The sequence below is a fragment of the Vicia villosa genome, linkage group LG6 (assembly GCF_029867415.1).
Source record: "Vicia villosa cultivar HV-30 ecotype Madison, WI linkage group LG6, Vvil1.0, whole genome shotgun sequence".
Taxonomy (NCBI): domain Eukaryota; kingdom Viridiplantae; phylum Streptophyta; class Magnoliopsida; order Fabales; family Fabaceae; genus Vicia; species Vicia villosa.
Genome location: NC_081185.1, coordinates 12040251 through 12053180, shown reverse-complemented (window position 1 = coordinate 12053180; position 12930 = coordinate 12040251). Strand labels below are relative to the sequence as shown.

At 41.0% G+C, this 12930-nt stretch overlaps 1 protein-coding gene across 1 annotated transcript; it reads right to left on the bottom strand.

Annotated features, from left to right (window-relative positions):
- Positions 1-403: 403 nt before the first annotated feature.
- Positions 404-1993, bottom strand: LOC131613202 (uncharacterized). Its single transcript, XM_058884891.1, has one exon. It carries the CDS (start codon positions 1991-1993, stop codon positions 404-406), a length of 1590 nt encoding a protein of 529 aa, XP_058740874.1.
- Between the last annotated feature and the right edge of the window lie 10937 nt (positions 1994-12930).

Sequence of the window (12930 nt, the reverse complement as noted above, 5' to 3'; positions counted from 1 at the left end):
CTTCATGTTTCAACAATCTGGCCAACTCATCAGGCAATTCACAATCTTCTTCATCCCCTTCTTCAGCGGTGTAGATAGGATTGTCAAAGTCATAACGAGGCATAGCAAGATCGTCGTCAACAGAATCTGGAGGAGAAGTGAATCTGCATGGATTATGATTTATGCTTTATTTTAGAATGGAGGGATGATGACTGATAAGAAACGTTGCCATTTTTATTATATTTTTTATTATAAATGTAAAAGTAAAAAAAAAGAAAGACAGGGAACAAAAATATTTGAATGCAAAAACGTCCTTTTATTAATGATTTTAACATTGAAAAACAACAAATGAGGCCCTACATATGTTCACTGTGTCTTGGGCAGAACACAGGAATTATTGCATGATAAACAAAAACAAACAGCATTACTTTTGATCAAGAGCAATTGAGATGATGGCTTCAGATGACCAGTTGAGAAGCTTCTGTCCCGGGACACACGGCTTGATCCATTCTTCAATGTCATAATCACTATCCATATCATCATCAGCAGCGCAAATATGATCTTTGACGATGCCAGCACTAGAGAACTTGATCGGAACGAAGGTTCCGGGCTTCTTGAAGGACCCATCAGAAGAACTCTGCCCCAACTGATATCCAATCCCACACTTATCATGCTTGATTGGTAGATCTAAGACTCGGCCCCATCCTTCAGGATGACCAGATTCAACCACAGCTTTGGCTTCCTTTAGTGAAGACATGGGAGCTTCCAATTTCTTATTGTCAACATAAGGGATCTTGATAGTCTGGACAGCCTCAAAGGCTTGGCAAGGCGTCTCGTGGACCTCTCCCTCCACATCAATATACCTGAAGGACGCAAGATGGCTTACCACGTGTTCTTCCTCCCCACATATTGTGACTATCTTTCCTTGAGTGGCGAATTTGAGTTTCTGATGCAATGTGGAAGTCACGGCCCCAGCAGCATGGATCCATGGACGCCCCAAGAGACAACTGTAAGCCGGGTGGATATCCATCACAAAGAAAGTAATAGTGAAGAGTTGAGGACCTATCATCACTGGCAAATCAACCTCCCCAAACACCGACCTCTTTGAGCCATCAAAGGCTCTCACAGTTAATTCGCTTGGCCTTATCTCAACACCAGAATAGTCTAGCCTCATCAAAGACGACTTTGGTAACACATTCAAAGAAGATCCATTATCAACAAGAACACGAGATAGCATAGTCCCCTTGCACTCCACAGATATGTGCAAAGCTCTATTATGTTTTCTACCTTCAGAAGGCAAATCTGCATCAGTGAATCCCAATCCATTTCCAGCATTGATATTAGACACAACCCCTTCAAGCTGATTTACTGAGATCTCAGGAGGGACAAAGGCAGTGCCTAGGAGTCTCAATAAAGCATTTCGATGTGTCTCGGAGCATAAGAGCAACTGTAAGATCGAGATCTTAGATTGAGTTTGACTCAATTGGTCAACTACTTTATACTCACTTTTCTTGATGATCTTTAGGAACTCTTCCATCTCTTTGGCCACAGTATCTTCAGAGTTAGAGCTTTGCCCCGGATCCACCGTATCTTCTACCACTCTTTTCCCTTTTGCTTGAGCTAGAGCTTCTGTATTGTCATCGCGATTAGTCTGGGGAGGATTGAAAATACGACCACTTCTCGTCATTCTTCCAATGCCCACAACATTATCAACATCTTCTTTCTCAACCGGCGCCTTAACCTCATACTTGGCCCCTTGGTAGAAAACTTCTCCTCCATAATTCCATGGGATCGCTTTTTCACTGTTATACGGGACGGGACCAAGAAGTGTAATAACCAAAGGAGGTGCTCTTGTAGGAATTGGAATCTTGGCAGGAGTATACGGGATAGATGCCACATTAACTGCGTTTTCAACCATTTCAGGACGTCGCACACGCTCAAACTGTAGATACCCACTATCCATCAACTGTTGGATCCCATCTTTCACCTTATCACAAACTGATGAAGTGACCATGCAATTAGGACAGAATTATCCACAACCAGCGTATAGTCTCATTCTCAACAACTCCTTCTTCAATAATGGCAACAATGAACCCAATTCGATCACATCCTTAACCAGGTGAGTGTCTTCAACAACCTCAATAGCATTTGCCGCATGGGTTCAATGGGGAGGCATAGGATTCTGAACAACATTAGGTCCTTGAGTAGGAGTAAACTCGATGGCTTTGGAGTCGAGAAGATCCTGGACTTTATGCTTCAACGCTTTACAGTTTTCAATATTATGTCCAGGTGACCCAGAGTGGAACTCACATCTTGCATTGGCATCCCAATTGGCAGGCGACTTAGCAGGAGTGGCCAAAGTCCTCAATTGGACCAAGTTCAAATCGAGGAGATATGGCAACACTTGGGCGTATGTCATTGGGATCGGATCAAAAGCTCTTTCTGGCAATTTCGGCCGTTGTTGGTACTGACATGGCTGATACCCTTGTTGTTGATGTTGGAAGGGAGCATTTGGGATAGTCACAGCGGCTACTTGTTGATGAGCCTGATTTCTGCCACTACCATAGTAAGCAGCACTCGTTTCTCCTTCTCTTTTCTTAGCAAACCCATTATATGGCTTCTTTCCACCAGCCCCAGAGGAGGAACTAGCAGCACTTGGATTCTGTATTCTACCAGCCTTAATTCCACTTTCAATTCGCTCACCAATCATAACCAACTCGGCAAAACTTGAGGATGCAGAGCAGGCGGAGTAGTATTGACCCTCCAGAGTGTTGGTGAACAGGTCCATCATTTCTCTTTCCAACATGGGTGGCTGGACCCTAGCCGCCAGCTCGCGCCATTTCTGCGCATATTCTTTGAAGGACTCATTAGCTTTCTGGGATAAATTCTGTAACTGAGTGCGATTTGGTGCCATGTCAACATTATACTGATATTTCTTTATGAAGGCATCGACCAGGTCTCTCCAACTTCGGTGTGAGTTCTCTCCAACCTCATATACCATTCCAAGGATGCCCCAGTTAGGCTATCTTGGAAGAAATGCATCAACAGCCCCTCATCCTCAGAATAGACATGCATCTTGCGGTAGTAAGCTCGGACATGGGTCTTGGGACAAGTATTCCCCTTGTACTTCTCAAAATCTGGCACTTTGAATTTCGGCGGCACGCGGACACCAGGAACCAAACCCAAGTCGTTAATGTCCATACCAAGTCCTTGGCCCTCCATGGCCCTCATCCTTTCCTCCAGTCCTCTGAACAACCTTCCAGCATCAAGTGGAAATCCCAACTCACTCTCAGGAAATAGATCCTCATGTCGATCCTCTTCCAACACGGGGATGGCAGCAACTCTTCTGATTTGTTGTGTGGCTTGTCCTTCAGGAATGGGCTGGGGAGGCCCATAAGGATTACCTTGAGTGGTAGCAGGAGGAATCACACCAAGTCCTCCGATCACAGGCTCACCATTGACACGAATATCAGCAGGGTTTCTTTGCGGGGGGTCCGCAATAACCTGAGCAACTGTGTCCATTCGGGTCCTGAGCTCCTCTTGGCGATCAGCCATGTTTTGCATGACTTCCATGAACTGAGCCATCTGAGCAGTAACCTGAGTTCTCATCTGGATAAGATCGTCCCTTAACTGATCCATTTGCAGTGAGTGACTAGCCCTCGTGTAGTAGCGATGTGTAGGCGGAGGTGCAATTGCTGAAAGAGAAAACCTATTCAGTCAAATAAGAACACCATCTGATGTACCTGTTTGTGCATGATGTGCATGAGGTGCGTGTGTGCATATGATGTGAAGTGCCATTTTCAGAGTATCCAAATCGAATTGATGGTCAAGAACAAATAACAACGTGATGAGAGAAATATCAAGTGAAAACGGAAAGCAATTCATTTCATTCATAACAGCTCCCTAAGGCGAGTAGGTTCATACACAAATAACAATGTTTCAATATAAAGAACATTAGAGACCCCATCCAACAAATCTGGTGGTGATCTACAAACAACTTCAATTATCAATTCATCTCAATGTAGAACAAAGGTCCTCCTTGTCTGAAATGGGCGTCGCTCCACTTCTTTGTTTCGTCAAACAGCTTCTTAGTCGCCTCCCGATCTCTTCCTTTGACAAGGCTTTGGATCACTTCATCCTTTCGGAATAACTGCGTGTCTAGATCCTTGCAGCAATCCCTAAGTTCGTCACACCCTTTGCATTCTGGGATATAGGTCTTCTCAAGTGCATTTGCTTCACTCATCATTTGATCTCTGAGCTTGACATTCTCTTCAGCTAGTCGGGCGGTGCAGAGGTGACTTCCTTTCAGTTGGGTCTCAACTGCTATTCTCTGAGCGGTCTCTTCTTCCAGTTTCTTCTTCATGGTCCTCAACTCATATTTGGTTTCTTTCTCCAGTCGGAGCTTGTGGGCTTTCAGGTCTTCTTGGTACTCTCGTCTGAGCTTCTCTTTTTCTTCCTTTATAGTCTTCTCTATAACCTTTTGAGGGTCTTCAGTAGGAGCAGCAACAGCTATTCCGTCCTTTTCAGTTCTAACCCTCTTCCTGGCTTGAGAAGACTCTCCTTTGAGAGTTTTAAGTTCACGGGCCAGTTCATTCTTTGTCTGTTTAAGGAAATAGCGCTTCAAATCCATATCTCTATCTTTCTCTTTCAGTCTCAAATTGGCGACGCGGACCTGGTCAAAACGTTCCCTTGATACCATAGTTTCTGATATCTTCGGGGGTTGTGCATACAAGAGAGGAACTTCCGGGAATGGTAACAAAAGTGTCTTGACTCTCTCCTTAACCCAATCGGTGTAGGGCTCCATAGCAATGGCATTCTTGGCTCCCAGAGTGGATCTCTCACCTATATGAATGTTATTCCAGGCCTTCCTGATTTCCTCAAGCGCTACAGGGTCGGATCTCTTTTCAAAGTACACGGATTGGTAAATCTCTCTATTCGAAGGCCCACTCTTCATGGTATAGTCCAACTGACGAAGAGCTAGAACTGGGTTGTAGTTAATACATCCTCTTGTCCCAATGAGCGGGACGTTACCAAAGTTTTCGCACCTGATAATGACTTCAGATATGCCTGTTCGGAATTGATACCATACGATGTCGTTTGCAGTAAGTCCCATGAGTCTCTGAGACCATTTCTGAGTAGAGGTAACAAACGGACCACTAGCAGGCAAGTGAGATTTGAACCATTTATATAACAGCGGCAAGCAACCTCGAATAGCCCCCCTTTTACCATGCCGAGAGTGAATGGAATAATATGTGTCAGCCAATAGGGTGGGTATTGGATTCTTGTCCATAAAAAGACATATAGCAGCCAAATCAACGAACTTGTGAATGTTGGGAAACATCACAATTCCATAGATCAGAGCGGCCAAAATAGCATTGAAAGCCTCCCATATTCCTTTGTCAGCAAATTCTTGAGCTTTTTCAACCAGGAAACTCATGTAGAAGCCATGAGTATCGCCATTCTTCTTCCAGTTATCATGAACATCTCCCAAGCTCAAACAAAGAGCGTTGGCAATGTAATCCAACCTAGGTTTCTCCGGGACACAAACAAAAGGCACTCTGTGTTGTATCTTGATGTTGAGGAGGTAAGAGTACTCTTCGAGAGTGGGAGCTAGCTGATAATCTGAAAATGTGAAACAACAGATATCTGGGTCGTAGAACTGAAGAAGAGTGGATAAGGCCCATTCGTCGACACGCGAGTACAGAAGAGATAATATGTTGCCATAATTGTCGCTGAACACTGTTTCATTATGACCAGTGACCAATTCACCCAATTGTCCCAATTGAACCATACCCTCGCGATGGAAAGTATAAGTGTGTGTGCGCCTTGTAGCTCCTTGATTGACGGTCACGTTGTTATCCATTCTTGACAGAGATTGATATTTTCTGGATACCCTGAAAAATGACATGCACATAAGAATTAACTTTTTTCTTTTCTTTCTTTTCTTTCTTTTTTCTTTTTTTTTTGAAATTTAAACATGCTATGATGAAAATGATGCAGATTGGGTCCCCACGACTTAGAGGGACCAAGGCAATAATTCTGAGCAAGAAGATATCATAGGATCAAAGGTCCGGCATAGATCAGAGAACCAGAAGAACCATAATCATCAATAGAACCAAATAGTCAACAACAGAACCAAATAGTCACCAACAGAACCAAATAGTCACCAACGGTACCTGTCATGTATATCCCTCCCCACTCACGGGTGTAGTCTAGGTCAGGGTAGGTCAAAATGGCAACCAGCGTTATCAGTCCTCCTAAGGCACCAATGTTGTTGCATCTACATGCCAACAATGATACCCCATTTGGACCTCGACTGGGCGTGGGTCTCATGATCGCACTAGACAAGACCTGACATCTCATCGGCGTCATGACTATCCACTCTATCCTAGGTATCCTATGTGTCACTCTGGCCTGGGTATTGGGCCTTTTACCTCATAGAACATCCCACCCAACCTGCAAAACAGAACAGAAGACCCCAAGGAACACAGAATATAATCCATATGCATGATGTGCAAACAGAAATAAACATGATATGCAAGCAGAAAAATAAACATGCAAACATATATACAAGGTCTAGATATAAAACAAGTAAACACCCAGTAAAAGAAACAAACAAAGGCTAGGATCGACTCGCTAGGAATGGACCAGCAATAGGTCTAGCAACATCCCCAGCAGAGTCGCCAGCTGTCGCTACCGCGAAAAAATGGAATCAGAGTCGCCACTAGCATATTTATCCCATCAAGGGAAAGGAATACCAGGAAACCTAACTCAGAACAAGAGCAAGGTCTTTCGACCAGAGAATCTAGGCACGGGAGTCGGTTACGCAAGGGGAAGGTGTTAGCACCCCTCACGCCCATCGTACTCGATGGTATCCACCTATGTTTGTTTCTATCTAAAGGGTGTATCTATGTCTAAACCTAAATGCGAATGAATGCAAAAGAAATACGGGGAAAAGAAGGAATTATTTACAAGTGTGTTCGCTTAGGCCCCGCGACCCAATGCCTACGTATCCCTTTCAGGAATCAGAACGACCGTAGTTCGGCTCCATAGTTTCCATTTGTTTTGTGTTTTTTAGTTGAACAGCGGTTAAGGTCACAATCCACGATGCTCGACCTTTGGAGACTTATACGCCTAGTTTTGGAAAGGACTTAACTTGTTCTTAAGCGCCTAACAAGGCAAAAGAAAAGCAAAAGTTTGATTTATGTCTTTTATTGTAGTTCCACGATGACGAAGACCCTCTACAGGGCTTTGCATCGCTTCCTTACTCTGTTTTAAGTCAAAGCCTTTATTAATCATTTTGAATGTTTTCTGGTTGAGTATTTTTTAAGGGAGATTTACTTTGCTACTTAGATCACACCAAGAAAAAGAGTTTTATTTTTGACTATTTAGAGAATGCACATCGAGGTCTACACCACAATCGATTCTCTAAATAGCGGATAAGAAATACATCGAAATCTACATTCCAATCATTTCTTTTCCGTTTAGTAGAAAAGAACGTACATCGGGGCCTACACCCCAATCATTTCTTTTCTACTATGTGAGAAAGAACGTACATCGGGGCCTACGCCCCAATCATTTCTTTCTCACTACACATCAGAAAAGTCACAGTATGATCTTTGTCAGGTTTTTTATTGAGTATTTTAGAGTTGAAAAAGAAAAAGAAATGAAAGAGGGGCACTAACCTATTCTCTAATCTAATGTTATTCTAATTCCTATTTAAAATCTAAACTAAATCTAAAGGAGATTAACCAAAAAGAGTTGTTTTAACCACTAGGGGCGTTTTAGACGTTTCTCAAAATATGAAAATATTCACAAAAGAAAGAATTAAAATCTAAACTAACCATGAAAAATATTCACAAGCAATTTTTATATTTTTATTCATGTTTAGGACTATCTTTAAGAACTAAAAAAAAAACTATGTATTTTTATTATTATCAACCAATCAATATTCAACAAAATCCACAATTAAAATCTAAAAGAAACTAAGTATTTCCTAAAAACTCTAATTAGTCAAAAAACTATTTTTATCAATTTATACCACATGGAAATTGAATTGATCAAACAAAACAAAAATAAAAATTAGAAGGAAACTAAGTTCTAAAAAAAAACTGGCAGGGGGTGTAGAAGTAATATGAAAATGAACTGGATTTATTCACACCAACGCACTGGGCTCATAACTGGGAGGTGGGGAAACGAAACTCGTTAAGCCCGGTGAAAAACGAGGCCCAGATTCTCACTTCTGTCCATTATTTCCAATATTCCTCATGCATCACATTTATTTTTATTATGTGGCAATTATTACTCAGCCTGTGGTGTTTATTTTTCAGACTATGGTATGAAGAATGCAACGTTAACATGCACATAAAAATCAATTGGGCAAAGTCATTTAAGTCATATAAAACGAAACTGGATTCATGAGCCAATTAAGACGCGCCACGTCACGGATCAATAATTGTAATAAGCCAAAAACAAAACAACAGACCAACAGCGCTGCGCCACGTCACATAACGGACTCAACCTCATGCACATGAACCAAACGTCGGAGATGAACTCCGATCCTCGTCTCCGATTCGCCACCGCCGGAGCTGCGCTACCCCGGCCTAAAACCTAACCAAACTACCACCTTCCCCCTCGGATTTCCTCGTGGAATTCGAATATGAACTTAGAATTCATGTTTGATTCCTCTAATATCACCACTGAACGCAACTACAGACCCTATATCTTACATAAACCTCAATCTGAACGCACACTAAAAGCAACCACCACAGTCATACGCGCACAGTGAACTCAAGAACGAGATATACATTCATGGAAGCTCAAGTTATTATCATGAAATCACAATTCCATATTCGTATACGAGATGCGTCATACATTTTAAACACACAATGGAGTTACACCTAATATTTTGAATGAAGGGAAATGTTCGATTAGTTTACCTGAACGGTTCTTGAACGAAAGAAACGACAGAATTCTGTTTGCTACTTTCCACTCTTTCGAACCTCGATGATGATAACGAACACACTTCCACAAGATCAACGAGATCTCTGATGAACTCAGGATCTATGGGAATTTGGCGCTCAGATCTTTATAATTCCAGAATTGAAGCTCGAAGGTAGGTGATGATGATGGAGATTGAAAGAGAGCGAGAGTGTGAGGAGTGGTGTTGATAGAGGAGGTTCGTGGTGGCCGGAGTAGGTTGGTTAGGTTTGTTATGGCGGTTACATGGTGGTTAGAGAGATGAAGAAAGTTTGTTATGGTTGAAGATGAGAGAGAAAGCCAAGGGGTTGTTGTTTGCGGAGAGAGAAAAATGATGAGAATGATGAGAGAGTGAGGAGAGGAATGAGAGTGAAACTGGAAAAGAAGAAGTGAGTCCCCTGAAATATGTGTATGATTTTGGTATTTATAGTATGAGTGTGTATTGTTGGCTATGGTGGGGTGTAGCATAGCTTAGCCTTTCTCTTCCAAACTTAATGTGCAAGGGTTGTTCAATTGGAGTAAGCTCTCACGTACCCTTTTTCTTTAGCTTTTGTGCATGGACTCTTATAGTAATTAGTGGGGATGTGCTATGCTTGCTGATGGAAGATAATAGGAGCTTGAGTTTGCTTCCAAACACTTGACTTCTAGCTTTTATATCTATCTCTATGCTTAACCAAACAGACTCATTATTGGCTCATTGTAGAGAGGATGTATGATAGAGCAAGTTTCATGTTGGTGATGTTTTGAATTATTGCTTGGAAGTATGAGAAAATGACCTGGAAAGGTGATGCATTGTCACTGCACTTGGCTTTCGCGCGTCTGGCTGGGCTTGGGCCTCACGTTTTGATTGAAATGGGACTTGACCAGGGCACAACTTCGAAGCTTCATAATTTGCTCAATATATATTCAATCATCACACACCATAGCTTAATGGAAAGAGAATATGGCAAGGAGTTGTTTGGTACCTGTCTTGGTCCCATTGAAGATTTTTGGAGCTCAATAAACGACCTCACATTTGGCGCACCACCTGTTTGTGAAAATGACTGCGTGTGACTCAGGGCTTGGCCTGGCCGGATGCTTGACTTAAGATTTGCAAGGCAGTGACTTTGAAGCTTCATATATCTTCCAATATTTGTCCCATTGACTTGATTATTGACCCGTTGGATAGATCACATGGAAGAGAACATGAAAATACCAAGATTCCGTTCATAGCACACATGTATTTCTCTAAAATCAAGCTGAAATTTGGCACGCCACATGTTTGATACACTGCCTGGTCGTGACTTGGGAATCTGCCATGCAACTTTGGCTTCAACAATTATGAACACCCAACTTCTCTCATCCATATCTCTTTATCTAAAACTCAAATGAGAAAACCTCCAACTACAAAGTTGTAGACCAATATGAAATGAACAACTTTGTTGTTGACCTTGTTTTAAATTGAGCCCTAGATCCATGTGAAAAACGTGCTTGAAGTTGACTGGTCATCCAATCTTAAACACTTCAAAAAAATTCTAAGTGTTGGAACTCTCTTTTTATGGCAACTTCAATTTTCAACTAACTTTCCAATTTTGGCAATCTTTGACATTCTCCTGATTTTATTTATTTCTTTGACCGATTTTTCCACCAAAAGTCAACATTTGACAGTTGACTTTGACTTTGACCAAAAAGCCAATATTTTCTGATTTTTCTGATTTCAAATGACTTTCCCGATTAATCCGTTTCGGAACCAATTCTCAATCAGTTTGCAACCAAAGAAGCTTCAATGAATATATTTCTTCAAGGCAACCATACTTCATGCTCAAAATTATTTCCTGATTAAATTTTGATCAAAGTTATCTCCCACGCAGAAGCTCTTTTTCATCAATTTTCTTGAACACTAACAATGATATGAACGAATGTATTGAATGAATGCCCTATGTGAGGTATGCATATGAATGTGACATGAAAGCCAATTGGGGAATAAATAAGTGGGCAAATTTTGGGGTGCAACACATATGTAGTAGTTCCACGTAAGTATCGCAGAATTCTTTTGACGGCTTTCAAGTGAGATTCTTTTGGACAAGATTGATATCTTGCACACATACACACACTAAACATGATGTCTGGTCTTGAGGCAGTAAGATACAATAGTGAACCTATCATACCTCGGTATAATTTTACGTCAACCTCTTTACCTTTCTCATCTTTGTCTAGATTAGTATTTGTTGCCATAGGTGTGTCAATTTCTTTTGCTTCACTCATTCCAAATCTTTTGAGCAGCTCCGTACAGTATTTAGTTTGATTCACAAACGTTCCATGACTGAGTTGCTTGATTTGTAGGCCAAGGAAGAAATTTAGCTCACCCATGAGACTCATCTCAAATTCACTCTGCATAAGCTTAGAAAAATCTTTGACAAGTTTTGCATTAGTCGACCCAAATATAATGTCATCTACATAAATTTGGACTAAGAGAATATATTTATCTTTTCTTTTAATAAAGAGAGTAGTGTCAACTTTACCTCTAGAGTACCCTTGACTAAGGAGAAACTTGCTCAAACGTTCGTACCAAGCCCGAGGGGCTTGTTTAAGACCGTATAGAGCACGTTTCAGCTTATAGACATGAGTTGGGTACATGTAATTTTAAAAGCCGGGTGGCTGAGCAACATAGACTTCTTCATTTATATAGCCATTTAGAAAGGCACTTTTAACATCCATTTGGAATAGTTTGAAGTCTTTAGAACAAGCATAAGCAAGTAAGAGACGAATAGCTTCGAGACGTGCTACAGGAGCGTATGTCTCTTCATAATCAATACCTTCCTCTTAATTATAACCTTGGGCAACTAATCTAGCTTTGTTTCTAGTAATAACGCCGTTTTCATCAAGTTTGTTACGAAAAACCCATCTAGTGCCAATTACTTGATGATCTCCCGGATGAGGGACTAAGTCCCAAACATCATTCCGTTTAAATTGGTTTAATTCTTCTTGCATGGCCATTAGCCAATGCTCATCAAGTAATGCATCCTTAGCGTTTTTCGGCTCAACTTGTGAAACAAAAGCAAAATGATGACAGAAGTTACTTATCTTTGAGCGTGTTGTAACGCCCCTTGAGATGTCTCCTATTATATTGTCAATTGGATGGTCTTTCACGTTTGTCCAGGCCTTGGGAAGTTCTTCATTGTTTGAGATGCTTTCTTTTTCATTTTCATTGTGAGACTCATCTTTCTCTTTTGCAGCATCTTTCTTTACAACACTTTCATCCTCATCTTCCTTATCCTTGACAATGTCTTCAGTGGATGGACCTGCACCATTAAATGAAAGACCTTTCTCGACATATTTTGCATAAGATTCATCAAAAGAAACGTGTACTGACTCTTCTACTATAAGTAATCTTTTATTATATATTCGATATGCTTTGCTAGATTGTGAGTAACCAAGGAATATGCCCTCATCAGCTTTAGCATCGAATTTGCCAAGATTATCCTTACCATTGTTCAAAACAAAACACTTTCAACCGAATACATGGAGATGAGATACATTTGGTTTTCTACCTTTTAGTAATTCATAGGGAGTTTTGTTCAGTATAGGACGTATTGTTATCCTATTCAAAACATAACATGCTGTACTAATCGCGTCAGCCCAGAAATACTTTGGTAGATTGCCCTCATTCAGCATTGTTCTTGCCAGCTCCTCTAGAACCCGATTTTTACGTTCAACTACTCCGTTTTGTTGAGGTGTTCTAGGAGATGAAAAGTTATGCTCAATTCCATGTTTATCACAGTATTTTTCAAAAAGAATGTTTTCAAACTCTCCACCGTGATCACTTCGAATTGCAACTATTTTGTTGTTCATTTTGTTTTGACATAATCTTGCAAATTGTGTGAAAGCTGGAAAAGTTTGATCCTTACTAGGTAGAAAGATTATCCAACAAAATCTCGAGTAATCATCGACAATGACAAAACCATAGGTGTTTCCACCTATGCTTTTAGTCCT